Source organism: Pan paniscus, chromosome 21, assembly GCF_029289425.2.
Source record: "Pan paniscus chromosome 21, NHGRI_mPanPan1-v2.0_pri, whole genome shotgun sequence".
Taxonomy (NCBI): Eukaryota; Metazoa; Chordata; class Mammalia; order Primates; family Hominidae; genus Pan; species Pan paniscus.
Window position 1 is genome coordinate 14,608,283 of NC_073270.2, and position 20,818 is coordinate 14,629,100.

At 38.5% G+C, this 20,818-nt stretch overlaps 1 protein-coding gene across 2 annotated transcripts in view; it reads right to left on the bottom strand.

The window, feature by feature from the left end:
* Positions 1–372: 372 nt before the first annotated feature.
* Positions 373–20,818, bottom strand: part of ESF1 (ESF1 nucleolar pre-rRNA processing protein homolog) — a 70,518-nt gene continuing 50,072 nt past the window's right edge. For both annotated transcript variants that reach the window (XM_024926876.3, XM_055105071.2), the window contains exons 10-14: positions 19,724–19,845; positions 14,391–14,478; positions 4,934–5,010; positions 3,396–3,542; positions 373–1,218 (exon numbers count right to left, since the gene is read on the bottom strand). In XM_024926876.3, the coding sequence (XP_024782644.3) occupies positions 925–1,218; positions 3,396–3,542; positions 4,934–5,010; positions 14,391–14,478; positions 19,724–19,845 (728 nt within the window). In that variant the 3' untranslated portion in view covers positions 373–924. The remainder of the gene's footprint in view (positions 1,219–3,395; positions 3,543–4,933; positions 5,011–14,390; positions 14,479–19,723; positions 19,846–20,818) is intronic.

Consider the following 20,818-nt stretch of genomic DNA (forward strand, 5'->3'; position numbering starts at 1 on the left):
ATACAGCATATCTAATTTGACTGTCAGTTGTCTATAATATTTAGACCAGATGAGATCCAAGAGTGTTAAGGCCTTAAAGATGTGTTTTAATTTTAAGAAGAATTAAGGTATCCTTAAACTCTACAGCAGCATATCCATCCTTGTAAAGTATTCCAAAAATTTGAAGGACAGACAGAAGACTTTTCTGTTGCTACCAAACAGAAAAACCACTGGAGAGCTCATGAATATTTCAAATGCAATTTACGAGCAATGCAACTCTAGAACGGCCTTTAAATGGAGTTGTCCTCTTAAAAAGTTAAAATCGGTTTTCAGATATTTTTCCAGAGAGTACTCTGAGATGCATAAAATGGAATAAATCAGTGCTATACAAAATAATGAAAATATTTTACACTTTTATTTACAAGTTAATTTCATAAACTATACTTAACATGACTAAACAACAAAAAGTTCTTGACTTCCATCCTTTATGGCTAGAAAAATAAATTATTTTAATAGTTATTTAAACATGCCTCCTGCTTCCAGAGAAATTAATGTATTAAATATATATATTTTTCAAATTATCCCTAACATTTACACAAACTTGAGTAGATACTGCTTTATTTTTACACAGAATTGTAAACAGCCTTTTAAAAAGCTAGAGTAACTTTCCACTAGTTAGAACTGAACATTGTAAAATATAAAAATTTTATAAACCCTATAATGCAGGTAATTTAATTATGACTAATCTGTAGGAATATACAATAAAAATTTGTCAGTCATCCACAATTAAGTACAATTATTTATGGAGAAAAATTTTACTATGTCCAGAAAAATATTTTATTCATGTTCTTGAAAGATAGCTTTGTTCCCAGTAAATATTCCCTCCTACTATTTCTGTACATTTTAGGAAAAGATGTATTCAATTCAAAAATAAGTAACATCCAGTTATTTGACTTTTTGCTTTTTTCTTGCTTGAAACTGCTCTGTTTTGGTTTTTATAGATTTAATCAACATTGACAAAGCAGGATCAATGGACTTCCTTTGTGATTCCTTTTCAATCTCACTCTCTTTTTTCTTTATTGCCTGAGTAAGTTCTTGTTCTTTCCGTTCTCTTTGCCGGGCCTTCTCCTCAAGGATTTTTTCCATAGCTTTTGTTTTCTTGAAATTGGGATCTGAGGGGTCCAAATTGAACAAGTGGGAAGTGTACATTGCCTGAAACCGTGCATCGTTAACATTTACCTGCAAATCCAAAAAAAAAAATTAATAAATTAATTAAACAAAATTACTAAAGCAAAAGGCCAGAAATGGGGCAAATTTCGAAAGTTGGTGAGTTGATTATATAAAATACAAACCTGAGTGTTTGTACTGATTCATTAGGAAGCTGTTTTTCCATAGCTCTTTATGGCCTACCTTTGGACCACAACTTGTGGGGCACCCTGTTCTTATCATGCAAGGACAATGTATTTCAAAGGGAATTATAGTGGGCCATACATATACATATTATGGCTGGTAACTACAACGACCACTTAGACAAAATGACTGTAGCAGTGGTTTGTGAGGCAGGGCTTTCCCATGCTTACAGCACAAAATCAATTTCTTACCAGCATAAATAAGCCAATCAGAACATCTGCTGGAGGCCCTGAACTCTGAGTACATTTTAAGAAATTTTAATCTTGGTGCCAAAATAAGGAACTATTGAAGGTGATCCATGGATCAAAAGATTTAAAGACCACTATGGCAAATAATCCATCTGAGATCAAGGTCTGGTCAGACACAAGCCCCAGATTTATCTTCTTTCTATAAAAACTTGTGGTTCCATGTTTAAGAGTATACCCTTAACTGCAGCCAGCCTTTGAGGGTTGCCAGGCAGATGGGTAACCAGCAGAAAGGGAAACACACGAAATACAAGTCCACCTGGAGATAGATTGTAGCTTTACTTAGTTATCACAAGGCCAAGGGACTTGATACCCAGAACAAGGAAAAAAATCCTGTAAAAAATATTTTTATGCATATATTAATATATGAAGGCAGAATGACTACAAATCATTCTTTGCTTTTCATAAGGAAAGTAACTCAATAAAAACCTAACTGGAATGGGAGCATATGTGAAACTGACTCAAACAACAGAAGCTACAGAGTAGCCCCCAAATCCTTCTATATGCTACTTAGAAGCCATCTGTATGCTACCCTCCATTGTTTGAACACATTTAAAATTTCCCAAATTTCCCCCATCTTACTCAGGGTCAGTTCTTCCACATTAATGGTTGGAAGTCATTAAGCAGTTTCTAACAGCTGTTTGAAGATTTTTGGTAGATGGCTCAAACTCATGCTTAGGGGACTCTGCAGCCATTAGGAATATGTACTCAACAAAAAGAGGAAGGAGTAATGGAAACAAAAAACACAGCAACTGAAAAAACATGGCTTACTGCACTGGCCACTGCACACAGTGAGTGTGACCCACTGTGACATGAACCTGCTATTCAAGCATACCTTTGCTGGTCTGAGGATCACTACATGTGATTCTAATATTAAAAACTACACATTTTTGGTACAATATGGCTACCAAAATACAAGTCAACTATTTCACCTGGTGCTCAACCAAAGAAACAATGATTTCATCCACCCTGGGATGAACTGGCTGTGCTGGATTAAAAGACAGTAGCTTTGGCTCCACCATCAGTCTTTCCGAAGACATTTTCTTTTTTTTTTTTTTGAGACAGGGTCTTGTTCTGTTGCCCAGGCTGGAGGGCAGTGCCACGATCATGGCTCACTGCAGGCTCGACCTCCTGGGCTCAAGCGATCCTCCCACCTCAGCCTCCTGAGTAGCTGGGACTACAGGTGTGTGCCACTATACCTTGATTTTTTTTTTTTTTTTTTTTTTTTTGAGACAGAGTCTCGCTTTGTCACCCGGGCTGGAGTGCAGTGGCGCGATCTCGGCTCACTGCAAGCTCCACCTCCTGGGTTCACGCCATTCTCCTGCCTCAGCCTCCTGAGTAGCTGTGACTACAGGCGCCCGCCACCACGCCTGGCTAATTTTTTGTATTTTTAGTAGAGACAGGGTTTCACTGTGTTAGCCAGGATGGTCTTGACCTCCTGACCTCGTGATCTGCCCACATCAGCCTCCCAAAGTGCTGAGATTACAGGCGTGAGCCACCACGCCCAGCCAGCTAATTTTTTTTTATTTTTCATAGAGATGAGGGTCCCACTATGTTGCCCAGGCTGGTCTCCAACTCCTGGACTCAAGTGATCCTCATGCCTCGGCCTCCAAAAGTGTTGGGATTATAGGCGTGAGCCACTGCACCTGGCCCCTAAGACATTTTCAAGGGTAACTTTGACTATGCTCAATTTCTATCTGCAGAGCTGACTTTAGATTCAATTCCAGCTTTAAGAGGCTAATGCCTGGTGTCCATGGTTACCTCAAAGTCATCCTCTATTAATTCCTTCTTTTTCATGAGCTGCTTTTTCTTCTTTTTGCTCAGATTCTGGTGCTCCACAATCTTGTTGTAATTGAAGTGTTTCTTACTGTCCTCGTCCTCATCCATCATAAGCAAAGCCATTTCAGCCTGTAGAGGGCAAAAAAAAAGTTCAAATGTACAACATGTTTTTTTTTCACCCCCAAAAAGGAGTATAGGGCAGAAGATATCCCTTCTAGAGAGGAAGACTCAATCACTAGAACTCTGGGGTACCACCTGTTGTCTGTAAACTGACTGTGGATTACCAAAACAAAGAGATCTTTGTATAGCAATAAGGTAGAATCTCTGGAAGCAACATTACTGAGAGCAGGAGAGGTAAAACCTTGTAGTTAAAAACCAGGCCCCATTTCACTTAGTGTGACTCATTAGTAGGCTGCAGGAACAAGAGTTCCCAACTACCCTCAAATAAAAAGTTCTCATTTTCACTTTGTTCTTTTTGCGCAATGACACTAAATCTAGCAAACGTTTATTTTGTGATGCAAATTATACTTTCTAAATGTGTAACTTTTAACAAGTAGGTTTTTTTTTTGCTTTTTTTTTTTGGCCTTTACTGTTTCAATACTGATACACTTCTATGAAGGTAGGACCTTAGGATCTGCTTCTGAAATCTAGTAAATGTCTTTTTACACTAAACGGGTATTTTCTACCAACCATGGGATTAAACGAGAACCCTCAAGAATCAAGTAAATAACCATGTACACTAGTAAAAATACAGAGTATGCTCTCGACCTTTGTGGATCTTCCTATATTACCACTTTAGACTGCCTTAATTTCCTTTTGTCACTGGCACTTGTAGCTGGCTTTTCAGAGACATTTTCCATAAAAATTGATTTTCTTTGTTGCTCTTTAGATAACTTTATGTGGCCAGTCAGGCACACTTCTGGACAGTGACATGAACATCAGCCCTAGGGGCACTGCTGCCTTCAATTCCTGCCTCAGCCAAATCACATATGACTCTGTGCCAAAATTATGTGTGACTCTGGACACAGGGGGTCACTGAAGCATAAGGTTCACTGCATTTCCAAGAATGTAATTTTGTACGTTAAATATACGTATTCACAATAAGAAAAACAGAAATTTGCATTTGACAAACCATAACCACAAACTGTATTCCAGGACAGATTCAGATTGAATTAAAACTTATGGCAATATTATTTTGAGGTTTTAAGGGTATTTTCTGCCTCAGGTATAGTAAGTGTTTTTAAAAGTGAGATAATTCCCTCTTAATTTATAAAAGAAAATAAATACCCTTGAATTTGAGGTTAATTTTAACTTTGTACAATTTGGAGAAATTATGTTTGGTAAAAAAAACACTGTATTTAGAAACTACACTGCTAAAATATTTAATTATGTCTCTTACAATTTAGTTATAAATGCCACTGCTAAAATAAGTTGTTTTTTAAAATTAGTGACATGTATAACTTCATTTAAATTGTACCTATGAATTATCCACTAAGCATGTAACAATAATCGTATTTTACCTTTTGTCTTTCTATTTCCATTTCTTCTTCTGGAGTTGTGCCATCTTTTGCAGATTTTACCGATTTTTTATTTATACCTGGCACAACAAACCAACATAAGAGCGGTAAAAATTACAGGACTATCAGCAACATTCTGTTTATACTAGGAACAAAAATATAAGAGATCTAGGAATAATCTTAACAATAAATGTGTTGAAACTAAAAGAAAAAAACATGTTACTGAAAGAACACTGTGGGTATATGAATGGAATAAATACAGTGCTTCTGCGTGGAGTGACTGCATGTTACAAAGGAAGAATTTCTTTCAAAGTAATGTATAATTTACATTACCAATTAAAAAAGAAAAACCATAGATCATTTCCACAGATGCAGAATAAGCATGTCCATAAACATAAGAATACTGATTAACATTCAACATCCATTCATAATAAAAGTAGTATACACATTTAATGAAATTCTAAATAAAAAATTCCATTCAAGGAAATCTTTACAAAGATTACATAGATTCCATGTACTAGTGATATAGTGTATTAACGTGTACTGAAAAGTGAAAATAACCAAAAAATTACTACACAATAAAAATGATGAAACAGTATATAATAAAATATAGCATCATCATTAGAAACAGAAAAGATTGTTTAATAACTGCTGTTGAGCAATTTGTTTCATTCTGGAAAAAAAGATCAAATTAAAGCCTTATCTCATAATACATAAGAAAATAAAACGCAGGTGAATTTAAGAGTTAAATATCAAACAAAATAAAACAAAGAACCCCTATGAGAAAATACAAGGGAACAGCTACTGTATCTTAAATAGAAGAAATATTTTCTTAGCATAAGAATACTGGAAGAGACAAAGAAAAAACCCCCAAGTGATTTGAATATATAAACTCAACACTATATATCAAACTCTCATCTGCAAAATGAAAAAACTTACCTTTATAATAATAATTTGACAGTCACTACCTGTAAATATAAGTTTTAAAAAACGCTTTCTCCTTCTCTGAAGAAAAATCTGATCTTTAGTGAACTTTCTAGCTCTATTACCAGGCAATACCACCAGGTAAAGCGGTTCCTGACTGGAAAATAACATGTATTGGGGTCTCTAAATGCTTATAACTTTGGGCTTCCTTGATACCATGACTCCTGTAACTGGTAAAACAGGGATCTGGAAGCTATGTCTAGGTGCTGTTAAAAAGCTCTCAGTTCCTATTTGGAACATGAGACTTCTCGCCCAGGGTGACTACTGTACACTGTGTCTCCTTTCCTTGTACCCAAGCTGTACTGCTGAGTGAACTGCCGTGAAGACTCGATGAAGAGAAACACCCAACACTGCCCTGCTGTGTTTCCTGGGCTAACTACCCATGAGAGCCAAGTGTGACCCACTCAAGCCTTTTGTTTGACCGCCTAGAGAGCCTAAGAAAATCCCCCGCTGGGCACTGTACCACCCTCAGCAAGTCATCTTTGGAACAATATGAAATCCTATGCCCCTAGATGTGATATAATATGAAAGATAAGCATTGCCTATGAAGTATGCTTGCCAAAACCATTCAACATGAATCTAATGGAACCACTCGTCTAACTTCCAGTTTATGGAAAATATAGTGGACCGAGTGGCAAGGAACAGATACATCTAGAATATAAGACATTCCAAAAGACCACTAGCCTGGGTTCTTGAAAGGCAAATGTTATGGGAGGGGGAAGTGTATATGGTATCTTCTAGACTATAGTGAACTAAAAAGACTACTACTAAATATGTCTATTATATAGTAACATCTTGTATAAATATATTTTTATGATATACCATGAAAGTATATGCATACAAAAGTAAAATGGCAAAATGTTAACAACTGCCAAACACAGGTGCTGTTCACTGTATTATTCTCTCAATTTTTCTCAATGTATACATTTTCATAATTAAAAACAAGAAATGGCTGGGCGCAGTGGCTCACACCTGTAATCCCAGCACTTCGGGAGGCCGAGGTGGGTGGATCACCTGAGGTCAGGAGTTTGAGACCAGCATGGCCAACATGGTGAAACTCTGTCTCTATTAATAATACAAAAAAATTAGCCAAGCGTGGTGGCTAGCACCTGTAGTCCCAGCTACTAGGGAGGCTGAGGCGGGAGAATTGCTTGAATCTGGGAGGCAGATGTTGCAGTGAGCAGAGATTGTGCCACTGCACTCCAGCCTGGGCAACAGAGTGAGACTCTGTCTCGATAAAAAAAAAAAAAAAAAAGGAATGACTGCTTCTATTATAATACTAGTATCTTTCACTTATAAAGATTTCATGTAAATGAAAATATTAACACAGAGCAAAGAGAATTCACAGACAAAACCAAATGGTCAATAAACAGAAGGAAATTATTTTGCCTGTCTCACAAATGTTAACTGAGCACTTATTATGTTGCGATCACAGCTCCAGGTGCTGGTGATACAAGCCGTCAACAAGAGGTTAAAATCGTCTCTCATGCAGTATACCTTCATGTTGGGAAAGACAGAGGCAAAGCAGGACAGAAGGGTTGGAGACTGAATGAGGGGGCTGGTTTTGTTAGGGTAGTTAAGGAAGGCCTCTTCAAGAAGGTGACACACAAACAATGACCTGGACGAAGCGAGGGAGGTGATATGTGAGAACACCTGAAGAAGGGTGTGGCAGGAGAAGGGAATGGTCAAGATGGTTGAAGAATTGCAGCTAATGGGGTAACAGGATAAGCAAAACCTGAAGTCAAAAGAGGCTTTAGAAACTCCTCTGTGTGTATTAAGTCCCTGCGAATACTCTTGCACACCTGTCCAGTAGACATGCCCAGCCAAGAGAACATGCCAGCATAAAAGTGCTGCCAGGCTCGCCTATCAGTGCTACCAAGCCATTTGTTTTGCACTTCCAAGAAGAAATATTTATTGTATGCAGCCCTTCTCCCTAGAGAAAATGCTCCTCATCACTGGTCCTATCTGAAATTTTTTTCAGGGAATAATATACGAATCTTAAGAGTATAATCTTTCTCTGTCTTAATGTATGTGTATGTCCTTACACATATAAATATCAAGGTTCCACTTGCTTAGGGTATGAACCCCCATTCCCTAAATTTACCACTGCTCCTATGCTCTCAAGCCAAGAGCTCCTTTTGAAATGAATGGACAAATGACATATGCAAAATATTATTCTGTAGCAGGGAGAAAATTAGACTGTATATAATTAATATTTAAAGCAGATAAAGATCTTCACATACAGCTGTGGAAAATAATTTCAAGAGCCCACAATAAACTATTTCAGATTTTATAACAACCTGGTGAAGAGTCTTAAAAATAAACTTGAAAGGAGGACTGTAATAAGGGAGAAAGAAAAAAAAATCCCCAAGATAGGGCTAAAACATGATATCCAGTTTTAGCACGAAGAAAATTTCTTTGCTAACAAAGAATTTACTATGATGTTAGACTGAATTGTTTAGTGAAAAGATAAACAATGCATACAGATGATTTCTGCACTGTTAATAAGATCAAATATTAAGAGATCACATCTATATTTTTTTAAAAAACATTTTTTCCTCCCTGGAAAATTTTCAGACTTAAGTTAGATGAACAGTACTAGGGAAATGAAAGTTTGTGTTCTAAAATATTGTCTTTATTTTTCAGTCAATCTTTTGTCAAGTAAGGAACCACATCTCTAGCTGGGTGTGGTAGCTCACACCTATAATCCCAGCACTTTGGAAGGCTGAAGGAGGAAGACTGCTTGAAGCCAGGAGTTTGAGACCAGCCTGAGCAACAAAACAAGACCCCAGCTCCACATTTTTTTTTTTTTTTAAATTAGCCAGGCATGGTGGTGTATGCCTGCAGTCCCAGCTACTTGGGAGGCTGGGGCAAGAGGATCACTTGAACCCAGGAGAGTTCGAGGCTGCAGTGAGCCATAATAGCACCACTGTGCACTCCACCCTGAGTGACAGAGCAAAATGCTGTCAAAAAAAAAAAAGAAACTACATCTCCTGGGACTGCTGCAAAAAAATACATATGGATTGATTCTATTAAGTCAATACTAACAGAGACTCCAAGTCAGATATTAGAGTTTTACAGTTAAATAAATCTAACCAATCCTTACTGAGGCTAGAATCCTTTTAGGCAAAAAATGTAACAGAATACATCCATGGAAAAAGATAGTGTGTAAAAATAAAATTCATCTGTAAAGGAAATTTCATTTTCCATTACTTATAATATTGTCAGAGACTTGTTCCCATAATAAACTTCCTCCAGAGGGTTTAGTTGAGCAATTCATGTGAGAGAAGCTAAGAAAGTTCACTGGAGGGCAGATGGATGTGGTTTCAGTACTGACCAGATGGGAGTGGTAAGCGCCCTAGTGATTTACTCTTTTGTAGCAAGTTCCTGCATCACTTGCCCATAATCAGATGCAGTCTGTTAAGGATAATCTCCCTCTAGGGTTAATCTCCCTCTAGGCTACCACATTCTGGTGCTGCTTTACAATGTTGTAAAATTACAAAAAAATAAAGGGAAGCCCACTAGGACTCAGATTCTACCAGCTACCACTGGAAAATTAGCAGATTTTTCTAATATTTCATTTCATTTTCATCTCATTAATGTGCTCATCCTAGATGATATTTTAAAAACTCTCATTTGACACCAAGTTTGCAATTTAGAAGGAAATCAAAGAAAAAATTATAAAAGATAGAAGAAAAAATTATAAAAAATCTCTAACATTCACCCTGGCACCTAATCTGAGCCAAACGCCAGGTCTGGCATCAATGAACTCATTTCCTCCACGTTTTGAAGGCACATAAGTTTAGCTCTATGGGATTGCCTAGAGCAAAAATGTTATAAATGTACCCAAGTCATCTGGTTTACAATGTTTTTGTCCTGTTTAACTACAGAACTTGAACTATACACTCAAAACACTAGTGTGCCAAATTCATTATATCTTAAATATTTTTGAAAAGCAAGGTCTATATCCTTAGATAATGACTATATTTTACTTCCACCAGGTACTAAAATCCAAAATTATTTTGACAAACTAATAATGAAGGCAACACTGTAGTAATAAATTAATATACCAATGTAGGTCATCTGAGTTATTTTATTTCTACATTTTAAAAATTACAAACTGGCTGGGCGTGGTGGCTCACGCCTGTAATCCCAGCACTTTTGGGAGGCTGAGGTGCGCGGATCACCTGAAGTCAGGAGTTCAAGACCAGCCTGGCCAACATGGTGAAACCCTGTCTCTACTAAAAATACAAAAATTAGCTGGGCACAGTGGCACACGCCTGTAGTCCCAGCTACTTGGGAGGCTGAGGCAGGAGAATCGCTTGAACCCGGGAGGCAGAGGCTGTGGTGAGCAGATACTACGCCACTGCACTCCAGCCTGGGCGACACAGTGAGACTCCATCTCAAAAAAATAAATAAATAAAATAAAAATAAAATAAAAATTACAAACTGGTAAATTTTGAACCAAAGTCCAACTCTCTTTAAGAGTACCTACTACAGATCCTTATATCTGGAAGGCACACAAAAAACTTCCAACTTCTTCCTGACTCCCTATGGGAATCCATTTCCCTAAGGTTATAAGCATGCTTCCACCTATCCTTAAAACCATCCTCCTGGATCATGAGTACAAAATGGTAACATTCAATATATTCTTCCTTATATCTTCTGGATACTGTTAAGCACAAATTTAGTTTTTGCTGGGGAGGAAAAGGTTCAGAATTGAGTAAAAACTTCTCATTAAATCCATCTATTTGAGCATATACATGATATATATCTAACACATATTTTAAAAGTCCAGTTATACCATAGGTAGTCAGATTAAAATGTAAAGTATGGGAAAACTGTATCATTCTCATATATTTAAATATTTTGTAACATGCTGAAAGTCATAAGGGAGGACTGGGTGATTCTGACACTCAATAAGTGTTGACTGAATAACCACGTACATGAATGGGGGCACACAGCTTTGTAATGTGCCTTTGAAAAGCCATGTCCAGCATGATTTAAAAGGGACATGCTCCTTTTGTGGCTCAGCTGGTTCTCTCTTTCTCTGCCTAGGCCTCCCATACCGCTGCTCTTGCCACACGTTCTATGGTTTTGTATCTGGCCTGGCCTTCAAATTTATATGCCCCATCTTTCTCCATTTTCAGCCATCCAGACCTGAACACTCTCCTTAAAATTGACAATTAATTTAATCAACCGCCTTAGGCAGTAACCTCCCTCACCCTGCCCCCTCCAATGACCTGTTTCTATGTCCCTACCCTATCTGCTTATGCAGATTATCTGTGCTTCTGCAAGTGAATGAACAAACAGTATAAATCCATAAACCAATCAGGTAAATCCCTCATCCTTCTGCCACCAAATATACAAATTTATCTGCATTTGTATTTACTTTTATTTCCCCCATTTTCTGTATCTTAGTAACTTCTTTTCTGTTGGAACAATCCCAAGGGAAAGAAAACATGCCCTAAAAGCTCATATCTTTAAAAAAACACCTTCTCCTTACCTACATTCAGGTACTGCTCCACGTCTTTGCTCCCCTTCACAGTGAAACTTCTGAAAAAAGATCTACATTCTTGGTCTCTACTTCCTCACCTTTCACCTCAAACTTTAACCCACACTAATCTACTGAAACCTCTACCACCTCACCAAGTGTCTGTGAGCCACTACATTAATACTGTTCCTCCTATTTCCCAGCCGCTCCTTCTCAGCTTCTTAAGCTTTTCCCATCCTTTCAGGTAGCACTTCCTCTAGTATGACAGATTAACAGTGCCTCATGTGGACTTCACCTGACCTTAGGGCCCATCCTGCATCCTCTTCTCTTATCACTGCTCTCTCTCTACTCGCACTGCCATGGTTTGAAGTACTATTTATATGCTACTGATCCTTAAGTCTATATTTGTACTCTGATTTCTCTGCTCATCTCTCAGACTTATATCTCAATATCAACCAAACACCTCCATTTGTATATCTAATTGACATCTCAAAGTGATTATGCCACAAATGGACGTATTTACTTTGCTTCCCACTCAAACTTATTGTTTCCACATTTCTTCCTAACTCAGTAAATGGAAGAACATTCTTCCATAGACTCAAACCAAAAACAGAAGTTATGCTAAATTTCTTCCTGATTTAGCAAGTATACTTCCAAAGTATATCTAGAGTTCCATTCTCTTCTCCATCCAATTCCACGAGCGGCATGCCAGGTAAACAACCATTATCTTTTGTCTAGAGCTCGGCAAAAGTCTGGTCTTCCAGCCCTCACCAGTCCTCAAACTGTTCTCTTTACAGGCACCAGAGTAATATGTTAATCTATACCAGATTATGTCTCATCTTTGCTTAAAGACTGTTTGGGCTTTCCACTATCAGTAAAGTAAAATCTAAATTTGTTGTCAGGACAACAAAGCCCTACAGGGGTAGTTTCCACTGAGTCTCCAGCCTGTCCTCATACCAATTCCCTCTCCGACGATGCTCCAGCCACACTGATGTCTTTCAATTCTTAACACCACACAGTGCATTCTCACCTTGGAGTCTTTCTACCCACTCTCCCCTCATTTGCAATGCTCTTCCCCCAGCTCTTCATGCCTGACTCCTCATTCCAAAGGTCTCAGCTCTAATGCCATCATCTCAGAGAAGCCTTCTTTGCCTACCCAATGTAAACTCCCATATCTCCTACTTCTGTCCAGTTATATCTTCTATTTCTTTCCTTTAAAACATTTACCATACCCTCATACTATTTATCTGTCTAACATGTCTTTCTTTAAACCAGACTCCATGAGGGATGCAATCCTGTTTGTATTATCACTACTGTATCTCTAGCCTAGCAGAGAGCTCAGCACCTGGTAGGCAATCAAAACAGTTATTATAGAATGAATAAACAAACATGGCAAGACACTAGCTTTCTGTCCTAAATTTTATGTAAAAAATTCTGGCCTTGCTGTTTTGCTTTTTCAAAACAAAACAAAACCCACCGCAAAACACACACACACAAACAGAAAAGCCCAGATAGAAACAATTACCCTCTGGGAACATTCTGAAATCAAAAGTAAATTAAAAGCAAGCAAATTTTATCTATACCTTTTTTCTTTGGAATTTCTGATAATAACTTTAGAGAAAGCTTACTCTCAATTTAAATGTGTTGATTCCAAAAAACTGGCTACCCCAAGCCATCAAACCATTTAACTTATTCTTTGAATCCTATTCTGAGTTCTGCAATTTGACCAGACTTCACATGCCAAAGGAAACATTTTGGATAGAGAACAAGGAAACTATAATGCTTAGCATTTCTCCATTATAAAGTTGGTTTCCTGAAACCAGAGGATAAGGCTAAAATCCATCATCTTCTAGAAATGACCACTCAGGTATGATAAAAAGCAAAATATGCTAAGTTTCCACTTCTCTGTCCAATTCCCAAGAATCTCACATTCTATAATAGACTTTATTTATCTTAATTTCCTTCTCATCAATAAAATGTCAGTACTAAAAAGCTGTAACAATCAGGAAGTAATTTTGAGCAATTCTGACTTTCCTGTTGAGAACTATTCTGGCCCACTAGTCACAAGGGAAAAAACCAGGGAAACTTCATAAACTCCTTCTCTTTACAATGCCAGCTTGGAGTTGCTCCAGGAGCAAGCCTTTTGGGGTTCTTGTGTGTGGTATAATGATCGGGGAAGGCAAAATGCATGAGAACAAATGGTAAATCCTTACAGTGATTTCTGTACTGACTTACCAAGTATGGCCTGAACCTTACCAAACACATTTACACATACGCATTTCCTCCACATAATGGAGGAAAGAAAGAATGAGTAGTGCATATGAGGTGGAAACAAGGCTCCCTGGATATAGGAAATCAGATACCAGATAATTTAGGGATTCAAGGAAAAAGAGGAGTAAGGAAAGCTGGCTTTTCAGCTATAATTAAGCATAATGAGTACAAAAGGGATAAAATGAAACACAGATGCTTTTGTATATTTCAGCAGAAAAAGCTTTTATACGAAATTTCATGCATAAATTTTAAAAAATTATACACATATCAACATGCACATAAAAACAAATTCGTTTCATACTTTTAATTCTTGATAGACTTTGCTGAGAGGGACCTAGAATGGCTACACTATTAAAAATCAGTGAAAGCACACAAGAAAATATTTATTCCTCTTTCTATTTCCTCTCATTCTTTTATAGAGTCGATCTGACTGGCACTAAGGATATTTCCCAGAAAGGAATCCCCAGTAAACTATTAACCACATTATCAAAAGCCTCCTATATTAAAATTATCCCTTGTATGTAGAAGGGACAAGTTGACCCTTCCCAATCAGATTAATGGCTGTATGCCACAGGACAGACTTGCTTATGTCACTAAGGGAGCTACACAAATACTAGCAATTTTAAAAGAATGATTAGTTTATATTGTTTCCATGTACCTCACCTTTTTCTTTAGATTCCAGTTGAAAACTACAGATATGAGCTGGCTTACCTATTTGTTTAACTTCTTCAGCAAAGTATGGGTCATTCAAATCAACATCAGAGGGAAGTTCCTCTTCACTGGCCTCTTCAGCAAGAGCCTTAAAAGTTGAATATAAAAATACAAAATTTCATTATTACAAGAATTATAATAAATGTATACCAAGAAAAACTGTATGCATTTCTTTTAAACCAAGTAGTTCAATCTAAAAGTAAATCAGTGGCCAAGCGTGGTGGCTCACGCCTGTAATCCGAGCACTTTGGGAGGCCAAGGTGGGTGGATCACGAGGTCAGGAGTTTGAGACCAGCCTGGCCAACACAGTGAAACCCCATCTCTTCTAAAAATACAAAAAAATTAGCTGGGCATGGTGGTGCATGCCTGTAGTCCCAGCTCCTCATGAGGCTGAGGCAGGAGAATCACTTGAACCCAGGAGGAAGAGGTTGTGGTGAGCTGAGATCGTGCCACTGCACTCCAGCCTGAGCAACAGAGCGAGACTCCATCTCAAAAAAAAAAAAAAAAAAATTAAAAGATAAAAAAAGTAAACCAGTTTTTAAATGGACCAGTTTATAAAACAACTCCCACCTAAGTTATTCTGTTTGTTCAACAAATAATTATAGAGGCTGGGTGCAGTGACTCATGTCTGTAATCCCAGCACTTTGAGAAGCTGAGGTGAGCAGATCACTTGAGATCAGGAGTTTGAGACCAGCCTGGCCAACAGGGTGAAACCCCGTCTCTACTAAAAATACAAAAGTTAGCCAGGCATGGTGGCGGGCACCTCTAATCCCAGCTACTTGGCAGGCGAGGCAGGAGAATCGCTTGAACCCAGGAGACGGAGGTTGCAGTGAGCCAAGATGGCGCAAATGCACTCCAGTCTGGCGACAGAGCGAGAGTCCGTCTCAAAACAAACAAACAAACAAAAAATATAGAATACTTAATAAATGCAGGAAACCATGTAGGCCTTTTGGGAGAAATGGAAGTTATCAGATACATGGTTTCTGCCCTCAAAAATTTTACCATCTATTAAAGGAAATCAGACACATAAACACATAAATAGACAAATACAAAAATAAAAATAATTCAAGATAGGAAGGGTTAGGAGAGACAAAGTGATGCAGACATTTGAAGGAGAAGAATACTTTTAGATGGGTGATCAGTGATGGGAGGTGGCATTTTCTCTCATAAAATTGAAAAATGACAGTGACTGAATTACTTGAAGTAGTGCACTGTGAATTATCTCTTAAATTATTAGTTACAACAATTTATTTGTTGGTTAAAGAAAATAATTTTTATTATGAAAATCTAAAACATACATAAAAGTAGGACAATGTAATGAACCCTCTGTTCTCATCGCCCAATTTTAACAATTATCTTGTTTTATCTGTAAGCCACCCCTAAAAACTGTCAGGCTATTTTTAAGTAAGTCTGTTGGTTAAATTTTTCCTAATCTAATTTGAACAGACTTTTTACTAAATTAGCAAATTTAAATAAAGCAATCAAATCTATACAATAAATAGAACACATGTGAACTAAGATCAGGCTAACCAGACCGAATTTATCTCTAGCAATCTAAAACATCTCAAGTCATTTAAACAAAAATATTTAGAATGCTATTATTGTTAAACATCCTGCATGCAAAAAGAATCACTAAAGCCCTAAAGAATATTTATTTTGACATTAATGTCCTTTTAAAAACAAGTGCTTCTGGCTTTTTTTTTTTTTTGAGACAGAGTTTTGCTCTTGTTGCCCAGGCTGGAGTGCAGTGGTGTGACCTCAGTTCACTGCAACCTCTGACTCCCAGGTTCAAGCGATTCGCCTACCTCAGCCTCCCAAGTAGCTGGGATTACAGGCGCCTGCCACCACACCCAGCTAATTTTGTGTATTTTTAGTAGAGATGGGGTTTCACCACGTTGGGCAGGCTGGTCTTGAACTCCTGACCTTAGGTGATCCGCCTGCCTCAGCCTCCCAAAGTGCTGGGATTACAGGCGTGAACCAACACGCCTGGCCAAGAACAAGTGCTTCTTTTTTTTTTTTTTTTTTGAGACGGAGTCTCGCTCTGTTGCCCAGGCTGGAGTGCAATGGCACAATCTCGGCTCACTGCACGCTCCACCTCCCGGGTTCACGACATTCTCCTGCCTCAGCCTCCCAAGTAGCTGGGACCACAGGTGCCTGCCACCACGCCCAGCTAATTTTTTTGTATTTTTAGTAGAGACGGGGTTTCACTGTGTTAGCCAGGATGGTCTTGATCTCCTGACCTTGTGATCCGCCTGCCTCGGCCTCCCAAAGTGCTGGGTTTACAAGCATGAGCCACCGCACCCAGCCAGAACAAGCGCGTCTAAGAATTTTTTTTTTTTACCAAACTATTTTATGGATTCAGCAGTAACATGCTTTTAACGAAGAATATTTGCTATGTACCTACTCAACACATTTCTTTAACTGCTTTATAGATCTAAACAACAGCTAGATCAAAATACTAAATAACATGGCATATATCAGGTATTCATTTCTTCAGTAATAATTTTTCTGTATCAAAATTGAAACCACTGAGGAACAAAGGGGCAAAAATATTTTTAACTTGAAGAAAATTCTGGAAACTCTTCTATATACAAAGAACCTGTGGAGTCGGAAAGGATCTGTTGGAGTCAAGTCCGGTACTGAGTACTGTAGGGTCTAGAACACCCTGGACACTCAACAATGTATTTTGAATGCTGCTGACAAACGAGTCCAGACTTAGCCCAAATGAATGGAAAAACTAAAAGCACAAACTCGAAGCTCCCAGCAAATGAAAATCAAACAGAATAGCTGCTACAGTTCTCAGAATGACTACTTTATTGACCCCATGAGGGCCCACTTGAGACATCTCCAATAAACTGATAGCTTAACACTTGTGGAGTTATTTCATTTAGAAGATATCTTACTCACTTTGGGAGGCCGAGGCGGGCAGATCACAAGGTCAGGAAATTGAGACTATCCTGGCTAACATGGTGAAACCCCGCCTCTACTAAAAATACAACAAAATTAGCCGGGTGTGGTGGCGGGCGCCTGTAGTCCCAGCTACTCGGGAGGCTGAGGCAGGAGAATGGCGTGAACCCGGGAGGTGGAGCTTGCAGTGAGCCGAGATCGGGCCATTGGACTCCAGCCTGGGCGACAGAGCAAGACTCTGTCTCAAAAAAAAAAAAAAAAAAAAAGATGTTTTACTGCCTACTGAGTTTGAAAAGGAGTTCTAGGGAAGAAGAGAGTTAGTCAGCACATCAATGGGAGCAGGGCTCTTACCCCACGTGGTGTTACATGTATATTATTTTCATACATGGTTTCTGGCTCATAAGTTCCTTAGCCCTTGCTATAGTCTTTTGTGTTCGGTCTTAAGGGCAGGACTGTACTCTTCCCTCACCTTTCTAATTGTGCATCTTCAGACCTTCCCCAGAGAGGGTCCTGCCCTGTAGCTGTGGGGAAGGAATGCTGGCATCATGAAGCTTCCATAAAAACCCGAGAAACGAGTTCACAGAGCTTCTGGATAGCTGGACACATGGAGGTTCCTGGAGGGTGGAGCGCCCAGGGAGGCATGGAAGCTCCACACCCCTTCCCCCATACCTTACCCTATTTCCTCTGTATCCTTTGTAATATCCTTTATGATAAACCAGCAAATGTGTGTAAATGTTTCCCTAAGGTCTGTGGCCACTCCAGCAAATTAATTGAACCTAAAGAGGGGGTCGTGGGAACCCCAACTTGAAGCCAGTCAGTCAGAAGTTCTGGATGTCCAGACTTCAGACTGGTGTCTGAAAGGGTGGAGGCAGTCTTGGGGACTGAGCCCCCAATCTATGGGATCTGACACTATCTCCAGGTAGTGTTGGAATTGGAGGTCACCCAGCCGGTGTCCACTGGTTAGTGTGTGGAGAAAACTCCCTATCCATTTGGTCACAGAAGTCTTCTTCTGTGTTGATAGTTGTAGTGTGACAGCAGAGGAAAAACACAGTCTGAAAGAGTTTTTCCCAAAACACCCAATTTCTCCATTTTACTATCCATTTCCACAAACACTGACTACAATAGAAGTATAAAAATTACTCCACTGCATCATTCAGCTTTGCATCTCTCTACCCGTCACAGTGCTAAAAGTCAAAGCTGTACCAAAAGCATTATAAGAACACACAGTATAGAAACAGTATAGTGGGGAACAGAAGACAGAACACTGGTCTGAGTAACTGTGGATTCTGGTCTCAGCTTGGCCACTGGTATGCTATGTAACCTCAGACTAATCAGCTAACTTTTTTTTACAACTATAAAACAGGGCTGGACTAGAATTAATAATTTTAAGATTCCCCAAGCTGCAAAATTTTGTCATTATCAGTAACAACGCTCTAAGGCACACCACTTCCAGAATGCTGCATTTCAGTCACAAGAGCACTTTTAGTGGCAAAAACCTAAGTGATCTGTACTATTACTGAGGACTCTGGAAAACTCTGGAAAAGATGTTATTCCCTGAACAACATGAGTCAAATCATATTGTCCACAGAAACCATATTAACACAGAGGAAATACTCTTATTTATTTATTTATTTATTTGTTTTTGAGACAGAGTCTTGCCCTGTCGCCCAGGCTGGAGTGCAGTGGCGCGATCTTGACTCACTCTACCTCTGCCTCCTGGGTTCAAGCGATTCTCCTGCTTCAGCCTCCCAAGTAGCTGGGATTACAGATAGGCGCCACCACACCCACCTAATTTTTGCATTTTTAGTAGAGACAGGGTTTCGCCATGTTGGCCAAGCTGGTCTTGAACTCCTGACCTCAGGTGATCCACCTGCCTTGGCCTCCCAAAGTGCAGGGATTACAGGCATAAGCCACCGTACCCAGCCAGGAAATACTCTTGATAAAGGAATTTAATGACAATAAGGTGACAGATGAGCCATAAGATAATACTGTAAGGTGAAAATGCAGGTTGAGAGATGGAAAGTATGGCATAATTTCACTCATGTTAAAAACGTCTATGTGCGTATATCCTCAAGGAAAAATGTCCGTATGTACCTCTTTCGCTCAGAAACACAGAACAGAATCATACTGCTTATATCTATATTATTAACTATGTGTTTTACGTAGGTGGCATGTAAACGTAAAATGTCAGAATGCAGCAGTTGAAGTGGCTCTGGACTGTGACCAGGCTTTGTACACCATTATGTGGCCATGCTGAAAATACTTAACTTTCTGCATTCTCACTTTCCTCTTTCTTAAAATTGGGATGATAACAAGGCCTACTTCAGTGAGTGGTTACATTTTGAGATAATGGATTCCAAGCACCTGGTACTATCTGATATATGGTTGGCATTCAACAAACATTTGGTCATAATTATCACTGATACCTTCTGTTTCCTTTTCAGTCTTTTTTTCTCTTTCTTCTTCTCTAAAAATTGTTCCCAAGGGGTCAGTTTATCCTTTCCTTCCAATTTGTTTTTGACCATCTCTTCTGCACTTTCTTTAAGACCTGAGGAAAAATCCAAATAGTTTAGCTTAAAATGTCTTATTGTCTGGCAATCACTTAAACATATAATTTATAAAGACAAATATAATTTATGCATATTTAATAGAACAACAAAGATAACATGCAATGGTAAATATCTGTAATACCCCAATATCATACAGTGACATAGGACCAACTTCTATAAAAGTTATTTCCTAATAACAAACAACAATAACCTAACCAAACAAAATCAAAACAAACCAACAAACAAACCTAGCAACTTGATACATGGTCAAGCCACTAAAGAAAAATACTGTATTTAGGCTCAGCCTTCATTTCTCTAAACTTTTTTTGTTTTGAGATGCTAAGAAAACTTCTGAACTAATTCTTCTCAGGATACGAATTAATTTTTGTAGTAAAAGACAAGTGGCTTTTCTTGTCTTTAATTATCCCCACTTGCTTCTGTCATCCAAGTGAAAGCCTATGCTCTCTGCAAACTACAGGTTTTGAACAAAAATTGTTTAGTAAGGAATCCCTGTTGAAATATCCCATGAGCAAAGGATTCTCAATCTTTTCTCAAGCATTCTGTGAGGCCACATAGAAAAGATCAGAAGGACCACCAAGTTCAGATTCCATTTCATCATATGGTTTAGCTCTTTCAATGCTGCTATTTGCTCTTATATTTCATCTCAAAACGTCTTTCTTCCTATAGTCTGCTGTTCCTGATTCACGTTTCTAGGTATCTTATGCAATAACTAGAGGGGGTAACAAGGTGGGAGAAAAAGCCCTAAGGCTGATCTATCCGTTTACAAAGACCCTCATTATTGCCAAAGTAAAGGAAATGTAAATACTGTGCTGTCCCCTTTGATAATAAAGATGTTTATTGTGTAGTAGTGTTTAGAGGACATAGTTGGGTTGATCTTTAAATATGTAGATGACACAAAATTCATTAAAAAAAATGAGACATCATCAAACCAGATCATCTTCTCAGATACAT